This window comes from Nipponia nippon, unplaced genomic scaffold (genome assembly GCF_047370975.1).
Source record: "Nipponia nippon isolate SJK-2023a ecotype South Korea unplaced genomic scaffold, ASM4737097v1 scaffold_4, whole genome shotgun sequence".
Lineage (NCBI taxonomy): Eukaryota > Metazoa > Chordata > Aves > Pelecaniformes > Threskiornithidae > Nipponia > Nipponia nippon.
The window spans coordinates 103,924,235-103,945,989 of NW_028262358.1; the positions used below are offsets into that span (position 1 = coordinate 103,924,235).

General features: G+C 39.3%; 1 protein-coding gene across 16 annotated transcripts in view; it reads right to left on the reverse strand.

The window, feature by feature from the left end:
• The window catches only part of DLGAP2 (DLG associated protein 2), a 480,050-nt gene that overhangs the window by 86,019 nt on the left and 372,276 nt on the right, over positions 1-21,755 (reverse strand). For all 16 annotated transcript variants that reach the window (XM_087775270.1, XM_087775281.1, XM_087775268.1 and 13 more), the window contains one exon: positions 7,099-8,168. In XM_087775270.1, coding sequence (XP_087631396.1) covers positions 7,099-8,168 — 1,070 coding nt within the window. The remainder of the gene's footprint in view (positions 1-7,098; positions 8,169-21,755) is intronic.

Consider the following 21,755-nt stretch of genomic DNA (forward strand, 5'->3'; position numbering starts at 1 on the left):
AAGATCAGTTCTTCTACGAGAAGTACCAGGGACCTTATCGATATAGACATTCAGCCATTTAAACACACGTGCAACTCCACTTTAAAAAACAACCTTTAAGCACAGCACTGTAAGATGGCCAAAACCAGTTGGAAAAATAATCAAAGCAACATTTTTGAATGCTTCACCATTTTTTACAGTCGCCTCCTTGCAGGAAAAATGGTATAGACTGCTGAGGAGAGGAGCCGTCTCTGCCCTAGGCAGCAAGCCTGCAGCATAGGAGGGTGTGCGGTCATTACAGCCCCGAGTGCATGTTCCTGGCAGTCTCGTTTGACAGGTGCAACTGGCCTGAGTGTATAAAATAATAAGTTACTCCTGGCTGAAAACTTCTTCAGAGCCAGCAACACCTTTGTGTAACTACGGCAAAGGTCAGCCTTCAGCTTCAGTGAGGTAAACGTCGAAAAAACAATTTGGCGATACACTGTACTAACGTTATAAAGGAGGACAATTCCCCCTGATTAAAGGGCAGCGGGATCACGGCCTCCCTTTTCTACTCCTAGCTTTGACATTTCTGCAGTAATAGGGACTTGTTTTGGCAGCTTTAAGAAAATACTAACTCTGAAATCCTTCCACTCTTGTTTGGAAAAAAGCTTCAGCCAATATGAGCGTCCTAGCACATGGGCATGGAAGCAGCGCGCTGTTGTATCCCTGATTAGCATAGTAATTCAAGACACCAGTAATCTGAGACAACTGTTTGGTCAGAGGTTTACGCCATCATTGATTAAATATATTTATTTTGTTTGTTTTTTCCCTTGGAAGGGATATTTCAGAAGCATTCTGTTTTTTGTGACACACGAAACTACCAGCATTCTGTAAATACAGGGAAGTGTCAGCTTTATTAAATCCTTTTTATTTAATGTTCTTAAAATAGTAAGTGCAATACTTCAGAGATACGATGGGTAGAGAGAATGTGTCCTGGTTTCAGCTGGGATCGAGTTAACTTTCGTCTTGGTAGCCGGTATGGGGCTGTGTTTTGGGTTTAGGATGAGAACAATGTCGATGATACACTGATGCTTTGGTTCTTGTTAAGTAGTGCTAAGCTGTTGCTAAATAGGTGGTAAGTGGCGCTCACACTGGTCAAGGACTTTTCAGCTTCCCGTGCTCTGCTGGGTGCACAAGAAACTGGGAGGGGGCACAGCCAGGGGGCTGACCCAGACCGGCCAAAGGGTTATTCCATACCATATGACGTCATGCTCAGTATATAAGCTGGGGGAAGAAGAAGGAAGGGGGGGACATTGGGTGTGATGGCGTTTGTCTTTCCAGGTAACCGTTACGCGTGATGGAGCCCTGCTTTCCTGGGGATGGCTGAACACCTGCCTGCCGATGGGAAGCAGTGAATGAATTCCTTGTTTTGCTTTGTTTGCGTGCACGGTTTTTGCTTTGCCTATTTAACTGTTCTAATTTATTTTACTTCAATTATTAAACTGTTCTTATCTCAACCCATGAGCTTTCCCCTTTTGCTTTTCCGATCCTCTTCCCCGTCCCACCGGTGGGGGAGTGAGCGAGTGGCTGCGTGGTGCTTAGTTGCCGGCTCGGGTTAAACCACGACAGAATGTTATAAAGAGCAAGTACGAGTGGTTGAGCTTGCTGCTCTGTATGGGAGGACTACACCCTTCCTGACCTGGGGAATAACTCCACAGGGCGGCCTCAGGCGCTGCACCAGATGTTGCAGGCTGACATTAACGGTGCGAACAGACTGTGGGCATTAACTGTCCCATCATTTCCCTTATCGTCTGGGCATTACGGGTCTCTCTTGCATATCTCCACCCCTGACTGGGAGAGCACAGGGCTAGTGAGACATCCTTGTGGGACTGTAATGGGCTGTAGAAATCAAAATGGTACAGCACATGTCCATGCTGACTTAGGACACAGTCTACCCTGCTACCCTACTAGCTACACTAGTTTTTCCTGCTGTGGAAACAACCCAGTTAATTCTGGAGTGGCGGCTGGTCATAAATCATTGTGAAGGCAGCATGGGTGATAGTGATTTGGATGCTAGTATCAAAACTCCACTAGCTCTGGCTGACTCCTCAGTATGCATCGGTTGGTAGAGTACTGGATGTAGTTTCTGTAGATCATATATGGGTTTATGTCAAGCAAACAGATATGATCTAGTTTCACAAAGATGAAGTGCTGAGAGAGCTGCATTGAGTTCAAATCCATCCATCCTTGTAAACCAGAGGGAGAGGAAGAGTGCAAGGCAGTAGCATGCCTCTTGAGGGCAACGGTCTCGTTTGTGGGAATCTGTCCTGTCCCCAGAAGAGTTCCTGGAAAAATGTAACTAAGAGCTTAATGCCTCTTTATCCCTTAGCTTGTCCTCAAAGCTCTTCTCCATGTAGGCATAACTTAAACGAGCAAAGAGCCTTGTTGAAACTGCTGCTTTTTTCTTTTTTTAAGAGACCAACTCTTGTGCTGTTCTTTCATTCTGCAGAGAACACAGCTGACATTATTACCCACATGGTTAGCAGTGCCAATGCTGTAATGGATGACGCTAGTACTTAAATGCACTAGGAAGACAGGAGTGGGCTGAAGCCATTTTTAGAACAACATGCTATTTTCTCTTTTAGTGCTGACTCATTCACTGTACCTTGTGGTATGTTTACCTTGATTGCTTGCCGCTTCACAGGCTGTTGAATGGCTGAGGGAGGAATATTAATCAGTGACACGTAGCACTGTGCTCCAGAACTTCAGTGATGGCGAGTGCTATGCTCTTGCCTGTCTTTTGGCTTTATTGTAGGAATTACTTTTCTTTAACTAGCATTCACAGGTATTTCAGTCCTGGAAACTGTAAGTGACACTTTTGTATTCGTCATTTTAGCAAAGCTATCTAGTTCAGGTATATTTTTTCTGTTGAAAATCCTTGCTCCTCACTAGTACTCGTACCAGAGTAAAATTAATTAAAGTCATTGCACGGTATATGTGTTGAACCCAATTAGCCAAAACAACCGATGAAGACAAGAAGAGATCTCGCAACTCATTTATCTTTTTCTTAACATATTTTATATTAAAATTAAAATGACATGGAGAGCAGTAGCAGCTGCTATAGCTAAAGCTATACAAAACTGCTCTTTACTGCATGTGTGATCTACTTGGGCTATTCTACCTGCGGAGTGAGATGACAGAATTGTTTTGTGCCCAGAAATGCATTTGTAGCTCAATTTGTCTGCATTCAAAATAGAAATTAAAGGCCCATACATAAAAACTGTTGCTAATCATTCACAAGAATCTGGTAAATGCTATTAGTGTAGAGTTACAGAAGGCTGCTCTCTGCTCCTGTGGTGCTAGTTGACCGTCTGGTTCACATTACAGCTAAGCTGATTTAACAACGAGCTGGAGCCCAAAGAGGCTTCCGACTCTTCCCTTTTCCCTTCTTTCTGCACATTCCCACCATGTCCACTGTAGCAGGAGTGATGTAAATCCGATCCAAGCTTTAGATGAGAAAAAGAATCACTATTTTATACAGCTTTATTTCTACTAATTTAGTTCTCTGAAACGGTCCACTTTAGGACCAGATGACCACCCATGCTGGAACAAGGCACATTGACTGAATCACCTCTAACTTACAACAGCCCACTCCCCATGCAAGGAGATCCCCCACCTGCAAGGACTCTCTGCGGAAGAGCAGGGAATGTGAAATCCTAAGAGAGGAGCCAGAGGCTAAGCTTGGAGATTTACCAGGTTAAAGAAATACCTGCTTTCAACCCTAGGACATGACTTAAGCATACAATGTGCAGAAACCTTCAAAACCTCTTTTCTCATTTCCTGTTTTCAAGCATCTGTGAATTTGGTAGAAGCTCATTTCAGAGTTTCAGTTTTAAGGAAAAAGCAGCTCAGTAATTACTGTGGAAGACAAAATGGAAGCCTGGAAACAACACAGAAAACATGGTCTCAAGGACAGGCCTAAGACACTGCCATGGTCTTCCAGTCTGGGACTCTGTATACCAACACTCTTCAGTGGAAAACAGAAGTAGCAGTATTTTACACATGTGTCGAAAAGAAAAATAACAAGAAGGAGACCAGTAGATAGAAAAGTGAGTTGGGTACAGTGAATCCTCATAGAACTAGCTAGCAGAGCAAAAGCCATATATGTATTATAAATTTATAATATTAATATATAAACATAGAAAATTAATTTTTATTATTATGGGGTATGTTTATGTATTCATATATAAGATTGCTGAAGGACTATAACTTCACAGCTTTGCTTTAAAAATAATTTAAAAATATATAGCTGACATCACTCAGGAGAAATGTCTTTTAATATCATGTGTTGGAATGCTATAAACACAGAGATCCTGTGAAGGGCCTGGGGTTTTTCGCTAATCTGTTCACTTGTGCACCTCAGGGAAATCTGCTGCATAATCAGCTTCATAATCCCTTGAATTCTCATTTCCAGATATTCTGGAGCAAGGCAGTAAACTCTCCTGGCTAGGGATCCTGACATATTTCTCTATCTTTCTCAGTTTCTGAACCTAATGATTATTTTTACCCAATCATTATTTAGTGATGCTTCTCACAGTGCCGTAAGAAAAATTAAATATCCTTCCTCAGTTTTGCAGATAGAGTAACTGAAGTGTGCAGTGATTAACAAATTACATTTGCTGGGTCAGAGAGAAAGTTCGTGGCAGAGCTAATAACGGGACTTATATCTCTGGTCTTAACGATTACAGTGTGACAGCACAGCATCCCTCAAAGCAGAAGTTTCAAAACTAAGCATTTAGTTATGACATTGACAGAATGGGGTCCCTTCAATTTGTTTGCTGACCTTGGGCTAGTGAATAAGCCAGCCACTCCACCTGAAGGATATCTATGCTCTGAATGGCATATTCAGATTCTACAGAACATATATTTTATTTTAATATTTCATAATGAGAATATTCCTTTTTCAGAATTCTTGGTATTATTGCTTTGGACACAACTATAGATTCTTTATTGTAGTAACTGAGCACTCAAGTCTTAACAAATTTCCATTATAGGATCTCTGTCAATAGGGAATGGCTACTACCTCATTTTTAAAGGGGCTTAAAAGCAAAGATCACAGAGAAAGTCTCTGGTGCAGCAAAAATGTAAATTCACATCTCCTAGATTTTAAGCTGGATGAACCTACCAGTGGACGAACCTTCCTAATTACTGGCTGAAAACTCCTTTCTGTAGTCACCCCAAATTCACAAAAAGCATAAAACAATGACTGCAAAAAATGTGCTTTCCTGCTCCCTAGGCTTGCCACTGGGCTTGATCTAAAGCCTAGCGATAACCAAGTTAGTTTGTGAACTCAGTGTTTCACATTCACTTGAGGATGCTGACATAAGTTGGGAGTAAGGGGAAGGCCCATGAAAAGTAAAAACTGGTGGCTTCTGCAAAGAAAAATTAGATGTAAAGAGCAGGGAAGAAGAAACAATGAAACACGATGAGAAGGAAAGCGCAAAACCCAGCAGAGATGTAGAGGAACCAGAGCTGTCTGTGTAGAAGTAGGAGTATGTTATGGTAAGGAAAAAGCTAGCCATACCTAAACTTCTCTGTAACGTCGGAGCTGTACACGTGGTTTTAGACCACAGACACAAGTGGAAGTCTTTGCACAGGATGCGCTTCCAGTTCTGGCTCATTGAATTAGATTAAAAACTTCCAGGGAAGTGCAGGCTGTTTTACATACGTGAGAAATGTACTTGGATATGATAAAATATCACAGCTGTCAGTCTAACTTGGAATGAATTTGCATGGCAATGCTATGATGCTTGCAATTTCTTTATTTTCCTCTCTCTGCAGTGAGGAACTTTCCCTGTTTCAGTAGGGAAGATTGATCCTGGATGTCTGCACATGCATTTGAAAAAATCTGGCTCTTCAAGTGTGACTCATTACTATTGGTCCCTGATTGCTCAGGGGGGAGAGAGCTCTGCACAGAAGTACAACGGTTGCTAGTCTGTGTTTGTTGGCTTCTGCAGAGTCCACAGGAACTGAAAATCTCTAAATACATATACCTGGAGTGGAGATTTGCCCATGTTAGTGTGAGAATCAGTTAAGTTCTGGAGAAAGAGAAGTTCCTTAAAAAGAAATAAAAGAGAAGGTACTCAGAACAATGTGGGCTTTGCAGGCTGTACTTGGTAAAAATACCTAAGGGAATATTTGTACACTACGTTTTTTCCAGTGGCAAAGCTAGCTGAAGAAGTTATATCCTCCCAGCTACTCCCTCCTTTCTGCTCTACTCCCACTGCAGTTCTCTGTACACCCTGGTGTGCTAATGACACTTGTCATGGGACTGTGCTGGACCTAGGCCATGTAAATGATGTAAATGTCTAAAAAAATATTTTGCAAGCTAATTTTTAAACCCATATCACTTTAACATCCAGGTCATCATGCAGCATCATAAATGACTACACTAACAGCAAGCAGCAGGTATAAAAGTTTAAACGTAGGAGAAAGTGGGAGCTTCTCGGTTGCTGCTAAAGAAAACAAGTGTGCAGAACACCACCACAAAGAGTCTGCATACCAGGCCTGAAATATTTCTCTCCCTGAGGTACCCATATAACTTCTAACAAGGACAGCTTATAGTATGGTCTCAAGAGGTTCAGTTCATTATGATTTTGGGTGACCCAGTCACAAAAAGGAAGTTTGTGAGTAATCATCATCACGACAAAGCAATTGAGTACACCAGTAAATCTATTCTCCTGTTACTTAGAACAACCTGGAGAAAAGGAATAAAATAACTAAAAAATAGACATTCACACAGCCTGTTTTTAAAATTACTCATTTACAGATGTATTTGACGCTTTTTCTAGCCCCCAGACTGCTGGAAGATCTGCCCCTTTTTAGTCTGATGTATGGATTTTATCAAGATGTTCAGTGTGAACTTGAAAACACATCCACTGACCTTAAACTAATTTATATCACACCAGTTTTATTTAATCTATGCACTATAAACCGAGATAAAAGCTAGCGTTTTCTCACTTTCATGGAGTATCTGCAGATATTCTTTAGGAATACCTTTGTATTTTTTATGATGGCTTAATGGCATAAACTGTGATGCATTTTCCATTACAAATATTAAGAAAATCTTCCTCTTACCTGAAGGTAATGGCACGGCCTCAAGGAAGGTTTGATCTCCTGATGAACCAGAGGCTTATCTAAGTTCAGTGATGATTTGCGATAAGCTTCTTTAGCCTGACTTACTGTAAGCGTGGACCAAGAACTCCTTTTCATATATTTACCATCAGGGGTCATTGCTAGCCCTTCACAAGCTGAACATTTCACGTCATTGTTACTTTTGGAAGTCTTCAATGAGAGATCCCCAAAATGCCCCTGGAGTGCCTCAGGGTAGCAATGGGATATGTGATCTGCATGGTGCCTATTTACCACACTAGGGGTTCGGTAAGTGCTATCGCTGTCCAAATTATCATCAGAGCTCCACCAGCTGCTCATTCCAGATTTATGCTTGCTTTCTGGTTTTCGCTCCTTACTTTTACTCCTTTTGCTATGCTTGGAATGGTGCCCGTGATGATGGTCGTCCCCTCGACTGTCTCCCTTTGTTCCATTAACGTTGCCCTTGGATGATCCTTCCAGAGAATGAGATTTAGTAAAAAGTTTCTGGACTGAATGAACGAGATGGCGTATTCTTCCTGGGCTCTCACTGCGTTGTTCCGCAGCTGTTGAGGTCCTCTGGTACTGTAAAGTGTGAAACCCATCCCGGTGAAGAGGAAGTTGTTTCTCAAATTGGTCCAAAAGATTTGCAGGAATACGGTTAATCTTAGGGTTACCGTGAGACATGGCGCAGTCGTCTCTTGAGTCGTAATGTGAGCTGTAGTGCATTCTGGGGAAAGTGCTACTTGACATGTGATCGCCCATTACCATGGGCATCATCATGCATTCAGAATGAATGGAGCTGCGTGGTGAGCAACGATGGTGGTCCATCGGGCAACTCTCTGTGGGGCTGAGAAGATACGATTGCCTTGGCTCCTGCCCATGGTGGATATGGTCGTGGGTGTGTTCACAATCTTCAGGGGATGCTAAGCCACAAGTATGAGCTGAACATAACTGTGGTTGGTTGCGACTACCAGATAATCCTTTCATATTCCTCGGAGCAGGAGAGTATCTTTCTTCATTGAAGTGCTGAGAAGGTGACCATGAGTACTGCTGGTCTGTCAGGAGAACACATAAAACCTATGTTATGTGTCTGATTAAAAGATTAACTTGCAAAATCCAAGTATATTGCAAAACTAAACATTTTTTCTCTATAAGCTTGATGGGAAGTCTCACCATTTATGGAATTTCATTCACCATTTTAAAACTGGTTAAAATTGCTCACTACGAGCAAATTATGGGGTGAATGCAGCCTCCTTCCTGTTTGAAAAATTGTCTGCTAGCAGTTCTAAGTTTTATGAAGCTATTCATTACACAAATTTACTCAAATAGATTTAATGGATACACTCAAGAATTCAGTTTATTATTTGATATTTGGAATTCATGTGTCAAGCTTTGTGGCTGGTCATTTAAGTTACATGGGTGTAGTTTCTGTTTCTGTGGTTTCTCAGTTGGATATCTTAACCTGAATGTGTCCTTTCTCCACGGAGCCATTTTTGTATCACAAACTGAACTTCATTTTCTGAAATGAATCTCAGCTTCAGGATCCCAAGTTCACTGTTCATAAACATAAATAATAAACAGCAAAGCGAAAAAGAATATGAACAAACTGAAATGAAGCTCAATTTTTATATCACTAGACAGTTTATGAATAAGCATTTCACACCATTTGAACATCTGTTATCCTTAGCCCAGAAGTATTATCGCTATTCCCATACATGTAAAGTCTTCTCTATTAGGTGTTTTTTCCCTTTTTATGTCCAGATTACAAAATATTTATTTAATGACTCTATGTTATTCCTGATAAAACAAATATCTTTAGGTACAAGCTATGGGTTTTTATATTATTTGTTCCTATGGATCATGTGCTCCAAGTTGTGGTTATTAAACAAGCATGATTACTAAATAAAAGTCACTTGTAAGCAAAGATTTTGATACTCAAGCCTTTGATTTTTTTTTCTCTCATGCAATTTCTTGCAGCTGTCAAATGCTACAAACAGAAAATTAAAAAAAAATAAAGAAATGCTTCAATTTGATTTTTGCATTCACTTTCTCTCTTCAAATTCAGCTTATTTAAGTAACATTTCAAAAGCAGACAAAGATTCAGGATGCAAGACAATCCTTTAGAGGATCAGACAGATGCATAAGTGTTTATACAACCTACTTAGCACAGCCTTTCTGCAAATTTGATCTAAAGAATCTAAATAATCTTGCACAGGTGCCCAATTCAAGGAAGTTAAAGGCCTCAACCAGAATGGAAGCCAGAGAATATGTACTTGTTATATATAACAACATAACTGGACACTGGAGACCAGTGTGTAGAGATAACACAGTAGCGAACAGCACTTTGAGGGGTTTCTAAGCATATGACAGAACTCTCCTAAATCATATTCCCACTGCTGGTGAAAACTCAATGCCTGGATATGGTTATGACACAGATCAATACCCATATCTCTTTAATTTTATTCAAGTAATAAGTGTTATGTCATGATACCTTCAGTACAGAATGCAACTTGTTGCAAGTCTTTAGCATCAGCAATCTCCTAACCTAAATGCTCTACATTTTCTATAGTGGAAGATGTGTAGATAATTTTATTACATCCCAATTTCAACAGAGCTCCACATAATGTTTTAAAATGAATGTAGCATTAAACTAACAAACGAAGTATCCTTCATCCTAGGCACAATCCTGCCACACTAACGTCAAAGATGGATTTAAGGGTCCAGACGTCACCTCCAGACTTTATCATGGTGTGAAACTGATGTGGGCGTGCATATATCTTTTTCTGCTTCTATATTGTATTTATACCAGTTTCTTTTACTTAATTCTCGGCTATTTTCACATTAAAATAAAAACTTATTACTGTTGATTACTCAGTCTGTTGTACTATTTAGGATATAATACCCTGCATAAATGTAGTTACAAAAAGGAAATATAACTGTTTCTCTGAAATAACATCATTTTGATTATCTAATTAAAAGTACAGCTATATATAGACAAGGTAGTAAATTACAACAGTGCATTGGGATTCAGCCACATAAGTAGCACTGTAATTAATGGTACTTAACCCAGTATATTACCAAACATTATCAGGGGAGTAATAATGGTCCATGTGTTGAACTTAGTCTGTGCTTCCCATAAAGGGTTCCCAAAGCACCTGACAGAGATTACTGCATTAGTTCTTACAGTCCCATGAGATGTGGAAGGCACTGTTCTCCTTTTACAGAAAAGGAAACTGGAATACAGGCAACATTTTCCAAAGTGCTTGTGGATTTGCTGATTTTTGTTTTCACAGTGGTATGAGCCAGAGGGAGGTGGAAGGAGGCTCTTCTGTCAAGCTGGCAGCACGATGAGAGTCAACCCCCAGCCTTTTTGTCACAATCTTGCACATCTGTGAATGAAGGTAACTCTTGCACTACATCTCTGAATTGCCAATGCATTTAAAACAAACAAACAAACAAACAAAAAACGAAGGGCATGGCAGAGATCCAGAATGAAAGAAAGAGTTAGACAGGAATAAGAAACCCATTTAAACGAGTTCCCTAGCACAGAACTGTTAGTCCCTGGTGAGTTCTTTAGGCCTCACACAGCATCAAACATAGCCCAGAAGGCTTCAAACATTTTCATCCTGTTACATCCCTAGGAATATGAGACATCATGATTTGATTGCACTGCAATGGATAATCTAACAACAGCTTTTCCGTCCCTCATGACTCCCTATGATTCTAGCTCAGTACAACTATAGAAAAATACAATTTTCTGTATGTGGCTTTCACAGCCTTATAGCATTTTATGTGCCTCATGGAATGTCTGATTTTTTTTGTTTGAAACACAGTAGTTAGAAACTGCTATAAGCATTTAATAAGCATAATCAAAATAATTAAAAACTGAATTAAGAAGGGGGCATTTTCCAAAAGTAATTTTCCCCTGTTAAATCTGCCACAGAGAGTAACCGATACTAGATAAAGTCCCAAATTACATGTGCATCATCTAAATTTATCACTCCAGGTAGGATTGGGCTCTGCTTGGGACATCAAACCTGTTCTATGTCCTAGCCACTATTACTTCTTTTTACAAACCCTCTGAAAATCTTCAAAAATTTTCATTATAATATATAAATTTATCAAGTTGCCTGTGCTTTGTACTATTCAGTCAACTTTGTTCAGGAGGCCTGTTTCAGGGCTCGAGGAAACAGTTGAGCTATGGCTGAATGAATTACTGTATGGTACCAGACCAGTGTAATTGACCATGTGCTAGCTCTTAGCCTGCCAGAAATGCAAAGAAAAATGTGCTAGCTTAAAATTCAATTAAGCTAACATGCTTTTCTAGCATTTGCAAGGGGCTAAAAGTGTGTCTATGGTCAATGTCCACAGCTCAGCTGATTCATAAAAATTAATAAAGCTACAGTATTAATGTTTTTTTTTCTCAATTCTTTAAAAAGAAATTTAAGATTTTGGTAAAACAAAATAATGCCAGATTTATCCCATAATGACAGATTGTACTGGAATTTTAGTCTATGTCTTGAAGAAAATGATATCTAGAATAAAATAGAAGCTGGATTGTTTTTTGTTTGTTTGCTTGTTTGTTTGTTTGTTTGTTTTTAACAGAGGCTCCTGTGTTCTCTTAGTGTAATCAACCTAAAAATATAAAAGTAATTGAGGATACTAATGTCTAGTCCCTTAAAGAAAGTGCCACCATCAGAACCAAAGAACTGAAGGGAGACAGAAGAACAAATAAACGTAACCCAATGCAGACAGTGGAACAGGAACAGAGAAAAAATATATTATATGTGAGCACAGGAATGGCTTTTTTTTAGGTTTCATCAGAGCAAAATGGAATCTTTCCATTGACTTCAATGGATAGTCAGATAATACATAAAGACTGTGGGGGGGTGACCTAGACCAAGACATACGCTGTTGTATCAGAGACAATCCAGTAATTCCAAAATCCTGAAAATCCCTTAAAGCTCTTCAGAGCTTTCTCTCTTCAGAGACTACTGTACAGATATAAGTCAGCCTTTAACCTTGACAAACGGAAGGATTTCTGCATCCCTTCCTGTCTATTTCAATTCTTTCCCTGTTATACCATGTCCTTTCCTGCTTTTTTTCCCCAGTTTTTTTCTTCTGGACTTTCTGATGCTAAAAGAGTTGCTCTCTTACTCCAAGCAGAGGTTAATATGCCAGTCCTCAGGGACTGGTCACAATTTTTAGAGCATTCAAGCTTCTTCCTTGTGCCAGTCAGTATCAAGGGAAGAAAGAGGACCAAGAATATTTTTTGAAATAATGAATTAGAATTAGTATTAATGTTCTAGGGCAAAAGGGCTAAAAACCTCTAAGCAATGAAAAATAAGGTCTATGCATCTCTAGAGTTCCTGGAACACTGCTCTTGCTAAAAAGAATCAATGTAAAAACACTGGAAACACCTCTGACATTCAAAAGAGATGCATGTCTCCACAAATCTTTTTGTGTGTTACATATTGAAAGCAAGCTTTTGGAGCATAATAATAATTCCTGGAAATAATAAATGGTGCCTGATTTTTGCTTTTATTTATTTATTCATTCATTCTGTCTTTTATTTATTTATTTATTGCAAAGCACTTCTTTTTCTGTTGAGAAATTAATGTAAATTGCTTTAACCTTATAAGCCCCTCAGTAAACTGCTTACCCATCTGAAACATTTGTGCTCTTTTCATTGGAGAAGAAACAGCTCTTTTGCATAGTGTAACCAGTAAAATGCATTGCTGAAAAGAGATACCTAACCTAGCTTTCAAAAAGATGTGGTGTAGAAAACCAGACTGCTGCATTGTGCTATTTCAGTCAGTTCAATTAGTGCTGCAATGTATTATGAAAAAAATACACTCACACTCTAACCTATAACTAATACAAATATTAAATAGTGTAAAAGAAAATAAATTAAACAAATAAGTACGTATTAAATATTAAAATGCATAAATAAAATATTTTAGCTGGATGTTTGTCTGCCCAAGGACTGCAGTAAGTAGCATTAGATGAGCACTATTTCCTCATTAACTTGTTATAATATTTTTCTCTGGTTTATTCTAACCTTGAAAATTAATATTTCCAGGGATTGAGAAGAGTGACTAACCTGCCAAGTGCAAGGAAGAAATTCTGGAAATGCCTTAAGCTGCTATTCTGGTCTCATGAGATTTCCAATGTCTTTATGTAGCACAACACCTTGTATAAAAATTTACATAAAATTGCAAAGATTGGGTGACTACCTGACTTTAACCTCCAGCTTTAGAAGTGACTTGTATTTTCTATTACACTGAGTTGATGCATTTGCACTGCATGCAGCGCATTCACTTATCTGTGAATTCCTATCTAACATCTCACTGCTTACTTGAAATATTGAACTTTGAGGGGCAGCATCCCTTCAAAAATAAGTAATAACGGCTCTCTCAGGACTATTGCAACAAGGTACTTTATGCACCCAGTCTCCCTGCGCAGTCAAAGGAGAGAATTAGGCAGTTCTGAGGACCTAAAGCCAAACACCAAAATGCCCAAGGCTGTCAAACGAACACTAGCCATGGGCTGCACGTGGATTCCTGTCTTGTTCTGACACTTAGCTTGAAAATGAAATACCTCTCTATTCAGGATGCTGAGTGGTCCTTGTGGTCAGCATCTATGGCTGTGTTTATACTAGTAGACTAAACTAAACGGAGCCAGAGGATGTGATCAGTCCATACAGTTAAGCTGTTGCTGTCATAGTTTCATACTGTGTAAACAGGACTATTCCAACCAATATATAGGTATGACTTCAAGAATAATATGGGCCAAAGATTGTTACAAATATGCCATCTGGATGTGGTTTTATTTTGGAGTGTGAGAAACCAGCATGATTCATCTCAGCCTGAAGTACATATCTAAAAAATATCAGATGAATACCACCCTTCGTGTACATATTTATCTCTGCTGACTACAGTGAAAGCTGTGGATGACAAGTTCTGATGCAGAAAATTACATCATAAATATATAAATTTAGGTGATCTGAGGCACATGTCTAATGCTAAAACATGGAAAATGATTTGACAGCCCAAGCTAATTCAGTAGAACCACATGATGAATAATGACCAAGGGTAAAAGATGGTTTTTATAACTCCTGTGTTAGATAAAAATGGACATGCAAATTCTGTTCCTAAAACAGCATCAGTGACCAGAACATACCAATTTGGAGCAAAGTCAGAAAACCCAAAGGGAGAAGTAAGGAGCACATGGAGTGCTGCCACTGATTCAGTACAGTCACAGTTTCGAGCATTGACGCAGATATCTGCAGGTGGAACAAATATTTGATGGTGCCCAATCATATTGTTCAGCACGATTCTCTGACTTCAGCTCCATCCATCTTTCAAATAGAGTTTAGTAGACTGGCAATCCAACATCACAAGGGATTTATTTCTGAGATTAATAAGTATGATCAGAGAAAAGGGTATATAGTAAAAGGAGTGCAGAATAACTGTCAATGAGCGAGAAAGGGATCTTTGAGGTGGCAGGGTGGGAGGTGGGGGTATTGAATTTCAGGGGACACATAGTACAATGTACTGAGAGGAAGGAAAACAGAGACAACTGTGATCACTGGGGAAAGCTGTGACCAGGGACATGCTAAAGCAGGGTTACAACACTGGCTGCCTGGCATGGAGAACAGGGCATGCCATATGTGAAAAAGGAGAAATGTGGAAACAGTATTTGAGGAATGATGACATCCCACATCTTATGGGTGGAAGAATGGGCACTTGGACTGTATGGGGAGGATGAGAGGCACAATATTGTGCCCATGCCATGACAAAGGACAGGACAGAAATCCATGAGAGGCAATATGGGATTTTCAAGAAGCTCCAGGGTTTGGAGTGGAGGGATGCAGGGAGTCCTCAGGATGGTGCAAAATTAATTTCCATTGGCTTGAAATGTATGATGTCCTAGTATTGATTGGTATGTAGCACACAGACCTTCACAGTGCTTTTCAAGTTTGAAGTACGTTGCCACTATTCACCTTTTCAGTCACAGTGCTGTGACAGAGGTAAGTCCACAAAATGATTTATGACCAACTTTTTTTTACCAGAATCTGTATGATCAGGATTAGATTGACCTAAACTAACTAACATGTAAGCTTTCTTCTGGAGAAATACAGCTGTATGGAGTCAACCAGGGTTTCACTATGTGAACATCATTGAACAATTCATTATAAGAAAATTGGTTATAATGCTTCCAAACACAGATCAGAAAAGCTAGCCCAACACCATTAAACTTCTTTTGTTCTTTATTGTGCCTGGCTTTATGGAATTCTTTTCCTAAAGGAGAAAATTTTGTTGCTTGCAGTTACTAGGTCAAATACAGGAGACAATCAGTTTCCCTTGGTGTCATTAAAACTGGAATAATTTTCTCAGCAAATAAAGAAAGCCAAAGTAATTGGGTAGTACAGCTCAAAGATATACACAGGAATCTACACATGACTCTAGAAGTAAAAGGGAAATCCTTGTAACGTTGATGGCAATAACAAATCTCCCAGTAACTTCACTGGGGTTGGGGTTAGTTCTAAACATTTGCTGAGAAAAGTTTTTGGTCAGTGTACCTTTGAATCCTGGTATCACTTGAGGAGGATCACCTCTAATCAGGGCTGTATTTTACAGAAAGCGCAATTCATGCTGGACTAGAATAAAGTGTTAGAAGCCTGAAAGGGTCCCGAGTCAGGAAGACGATGGCATGGAAGGGTGAAACTGGGTTCTGCTGAAATACTGCCATTGATAGCACAGGGGCCAAGATTTAATCCCAAAGATCCAAACCACTTGGACCAACTATTCAGCTGAATGGAACTACCAAATCTCCAAGGTTTCTTTTCTAATAAGAAATACTTATCGTTGATTTGTAAATGAAAATCAAACAAAAGAAATAATGCTGGTATTTATTAACTTCTTCCTTGAATGATTTTTTTTTTTTTTGTTTCATGTTTCTGCAATTCTTCTGAATGTGTCCTTTATTTATGATTATGATGATGTATCACAGAGGAAGTTTACCATCCTCTGTAATACTGAGGGGACTGCAAGAACTAATGTTTCTATATCCAAGCAAAAATATTTATTACACATTCCTTCTAAATTGCTTTTTATTATTTCTTTAAAACATGGATATATTTTAAAGATTTTGCTTATTTTATAGACTGCTCTTCTGGGAAAGAAATAATCTAAGCATTAATTCTCAAAAGCATTGATTATTGCCACAGAACATATGACTGTTCAATTTAAAATACCTTTCTATTTCAAAATCCCCTTTACTTTTTTTTTTTTAAACATTCAATACAGCTTTTAAACTGTCAGAACTGAAGAAATTGATTTGATTTTCTGTTTGCTTCAGCATCAGTTCTCTGCAACCTTTTGATTCACCAAAAATTTCAGAGTTTCAGCCTTGGTCTGACCCAAAACAATTATTTCTTTTACTTTTTGGAGTTCATCATTATCTGCTCAGCTGTACACCCTTGGTGCTGCCTCTTGCTGCTTTGTCATTGTATTGTGAACTTTTCTGCTCAGCTCAACCCACTGAGATGGAGGAGGTCTCATCCTGATTTTCCTATGGGGTGCAGGAAGAAACAGCAGCCTGGTGACAAGTTCTCTTTTAAACCTGTTGCTATAGTAACAGGTAGAAAAGCTGCCTCTTTCCATAACCCTCAGACTGGGAATTTTTCAAATCAGGGTGCCATCTCTTTTGTTTGGCTGAGCTCTGGTTTGGGTCTCTGAGAAACATTGCAAATATTAATTGCCTTTTCCCGCAACCATCAGCACCCAGATTTTCCATGTGGCAGTTAAGGGTCAAACTGTGAAACCTGCTCCTGGGGCGAGGCAGTGGTAGAAGTACCCACACCCTTGGCAAGTTTGAGACAGGGCATCTTAATATGCTGCTGTCTGATTATTTATGAAGAGAAATTACTTTGTAAAGAGATGGAAAAAACAAATGGAATTGCACGAGAAATTCATGATGAAAGATGACAACTGAATTCACCGGCCTGAATTGTATTAGCAATATTTGCTGGTGTTTATTCTGCTGCATTAGTTACACTAGTGCAAATCCCCTTAGGAAGCCAGACTGAATCAGTGACCTATGTGGCCAGCCGTGGTCATGTACCTCCACACTGGACGTACCCCTCCACCCTGGCTGTGCCAATACAGATTGTCCTGCCCTCGATAGAGCCTAGGCAGCCTATAATGAACGAGGAGGTAGAGCACAGTAACTTTTTCCTGGGGAAACGGAGAGCACATCATTTAAGCTGCCCATCATGGGAATACATTTAGAAGGCCGCACATTTTATCCTTTTGAAAGCAGGCAATGAAGACACTGAGTGAAGAAGGCAGGCATGGAGAAGAAGTCAGATGAGTCAGTCTCTCATCTCCATTACAGCTGTTGCATTCTCTATGGGAAAGTAAATGTTGTGGATCAGCTATGCACCCAGGTGTTACAGAGGTCAGCAGGGCATGAGGGAGAGAAAAACGTTCCTCCTTTGCTAACGTCCCACATCCCATGTGTGAAAGCTTAACTCAAGCTGTTTCACTTTCTCCCCACTTCTTCTCTCTCTCTCTCTTTTCCTTGGAAAGGTCTTTCATTTGTTCCAGTGCAGACACTGGAATCAGTAGTCCAGATGTGGTCTAACAATGGGACGAAGCTTCCCAATTTGGAAAAAATGTATTTCCTCTGCAACTGAACTTAGGAGCCTCCTCCCCTGGACAGCCCTGTCAGGATGCACAAATCATTTAGAACAAAAATATTTGCTTCTTGGCAAAGTAACGAATGCGTAAACCCCTTTGTATTCTGTAGTAGAAATGGATGAATAATTCATAACAAATAACCTATTTGATTAATCTTACATCCTTACAAATATCTTCTCCTGTTTGTGAATTGACCTTGGTCCTAATGGGATTTGGCAGAGTTTTCTGACATTATGAGGTGCTTAATTTTTAGAAATAGCTTCTGGTCTGCAGATTGTTAGTAAGCATTTGTTGCCAACAGCCTATAATTAAAATGCAGGATATTTAGCATGGTTTTATATGATGCTCAGGCCATATGATATGATTTTGTTCTATGACTGAAAGTAATTCACAGAATAAGCTCTCAAGCATAACTAAAAGGAATTTAAAGTTCAAAATTTATTTTCTGAAAAACATTCCCCATTATTTCATTAACAGTTTCTGTGGTCTTGATCATCACATCAGTAAACTTCTACACTACAGTTTCTGGGTACAGGAAAAGGAAGGATTTGAAGTGCAATTATTTAGAGGTATGATGGAATAAAAAAACAGAGGCTATTTTTTGCAGTATCTGTTCAGCTAGTCACAATAAGAAAATAAGACAGTGACACAGAGACATATCAGGGCATCCTGTATTTAAAAACTCTTGTAGGTTTGAAAGACTTTTGTATCTCCATACCAAACCACCTGTCTACGTATTTTTATTATATGGAAGAAAGATAGTCCTGTGGTTAGAGGATTAACTCGGGAAATCTGCAGTCAAGATTTCCTGTCCAGCCATGATTTTTTAGTGTGGTCCAGGATAAGGCCATGGGAATTGATGACAGTGGCCACTGAGAGGCTTGACCTTGCCTCGCTGTGTTAAAGTTAACCTTTGTGGGTATCTCTTGTAGACTCCCTACCTCAGTTCCCCATAGCACAAGAATAAAAGTAACTTCTGGACCTCTGAGGGTTAATGTCAGAAAGCAGGGAAACATTCAGTCTCTGGGATAATGCCCATCTAAGTATTTGTTACTGTGCCTGCTAATTACAGGGATAAGTATAACCGTAGCAGTTTATTCTGTGTGGCCAAGCCCTGTGTCTATCTGAAGTCCCACCAGCTCCAGTCAAAGCCTACAGCTGTCTAACCATCCCTGGATGCTCTGGGGGAAGGTGGACCGAGGCATGGATCTGGCACAGAGGAGAGCCAAGCGCCCACTGCCAACCCCTTGTCTGTCCTTGGGAAAATTTCCTGCCGTGCCTGTTATATGAAGCTAAAACCCATGAAAAGTGCAAAGTGTCCAGACACTGACTACACTGAGGAAGGCTGGATAATTAGGTAGAAAGACAGACAGACTGGAAAGTCAGGCCTTTATTTATTTTTTTATTTCACGAACAGCTATATCCTTTCTTCTTTCAACACATAAGGTCATAAAGGCATGATCATGTAATCAACAGTGATTGAATAACCATGGGTTACTGTCTGACACTTGAACCGTACCAATTAATCAAAAGCATGACTGCATCAACTGCGAAATAAAAATACATTTTTGTAACCTGCCCTTAAACTCCCTTACAGTTTACTTTGCAATTGGGGCAGGTTAAGAGAATTATTAGTAACTGCAATCCGTTTTATAGGTTTTAACCTTTTTCTTAACACCAACTCAATATCTTTTCCTGAAGAGAAAACAGTAATTTACTGAAACAGAATGCCTTTAGTGTGAGTTCTCTTTCTTTGCTTAACATTAGAAGCTGCTAAGTGTTAAACTTGTGTAAAATAAATGTTTTCCTTACCTAGAAAAGTGTTAAAATAATTTTTCAATAATCTATTTTTCCCTCTTTACCCTGTGCATGTACTACCTATTAAAATACATATTTAAGGAAAAGTTAATCCCTGTTCACGTGTTTCTTTTACTATTTGAATGCACTTTGAACATGGCACATTTTCCATACATCTCTTGTTAAGATTGCACTATTTGTTTTTGACACTCAAAGCGAATTGTTGCTTTACCCTATACATGCCTAAAGTAAATAAGACTGTGAGAAGTTTCCAGTTTGCATAGAAAAGAGTAGTTTCATAAAATGTTTATTTTCTAATACAGTAACATTGTTCAGATTTTATAACCACCAGCTAGAAGAAAGTTTGGAATTGGAAGAACTCCAGTTTCCGTGAGACTTAGGATGAACTGCTTGAGATCATGCATGTCAGACAGATCTCTTGCTCCTACCCCCGTGCCCTGCTACCTTTATCAGGTTGCTTATTTGAGATATTCCTAGTGAAAAGAACAGGAATTTTTGGTGTGAGTGTGAATCCTGTAACCATGACAACACTTACCACCCTGAACTCTGTTAACAAATAAATGGTAATGGAAAAGCTATGAAATATTGTTCTTGAGAACAGACTACGAATGCTTGGGTAAGCTTTTTTTGAAGTAATCCATTGCACTTCTGCCTGTTTTAACTAATGAGGTCTTTTATAGAATCAATAATGTAAAAGAGTTGAGATCAGTCCCATCCCTTGATACCTTTTCCCAATTAAGGCAATGGATCACTGTATTAATAACATTATTTAGTGACTATTCAGCATTTTCACTCTGGTGAGATACTGTGCAAACATTAATTAATCCCCACCAAAGCCCTGAAACCTCACTAGGAAATATTAAACCCGTTTTACAAATAAGGGCCTGGAGCCAAAGACTTTTCAGCACCAGAGAGATCGTAACTTGAAGCTCCTTGGGACAGTGAGAGTCTAGAATAATGAATGGCCCTGCAGTTAGAGCTACCTTAAAGAATATAATCTCTACTCTGCCTTGACTTGGGGCAATTATTTTTCTTCTCAAGGAAAGCCCTTTCTCTGTTTTTTTCAGGAATGAATGTCTCTAGCAGTCCTTCAGACTGAGGCTGTTTATACAAAATAATTACATAGTCATTGGGGTGTGTATATATATCCAGAGAGAGAGAGAGACCATTTCCATAGCCCAGTGATTAGAGTATCCACCCAGATTCAGATTTCTCTTCAATGAATATTTATCTTTATACGTGTGCAACAGCAAAAAAGAAGTGGAGACTGAGAAAGATCTAATAGTTTGTAGCTTTTTCACTAATGTTATGGTCAGTTCATGGATTTCAACTCAGATCTACAAGTAACGGAACACAACACTGGGGGACAGACAAACAGACAGACAGATATGTCCCAGCTCTCTGTAGTGGTGTTAATCACTAGCACAGCTGTAACTACAGAGCTTGTCTACACTGAAGTTAACGGACTATCTCAAAACTTTTATAAAAGTCTTCCCAATTTCCGTCTTCCATAGTATGCTCCTTGTTTTACAGTGATTCTCTCTAAGGGAGAATGGGGCATCATATGTTTTTACATTACTGAAGGTATCCAGAACACCTATTTTGGCCATCTACAGTTTGGCAGCTAAGTCAGGAGGACAGGATTTCCTTCTGAAAATATAAAGCCATCCACCTTTCTCCATTCATTACCTAGTGATCTTTGGTACTTACTTTCAGAGGACTCCAATAGCGACCCAAAATTTAGGAGCAAGGACAGATCTTTCCTTGCTTTTAGCACATTTTTTTTTCAGTCCTCTGGCCATAAATAGCTGAAGTTTTTGAAAGCAGCTTGGTTTCTCTGTAGTCTGGTTGCGATTTTATTCTTGTTTTTTACTTTCCTGTTCCTCATTTCTGTTGACTAATCCCCCATCTTCTTCCTAATCAGGGTGCAGGATGATTGATCAGTTTAGCACATATCTTTGTGTTAAACTTTGATTAGCTATTTCATATGAGGGTCCTTACTCCTGTAGACACCTGATATTTAATACTATTGACTTGTACATCATTTACTCTGGCTTCAGAAATCCTTCAGTTCTTTCACAACCAAATGGGAAGAAGAACAATTTTGGCATGCTTCTA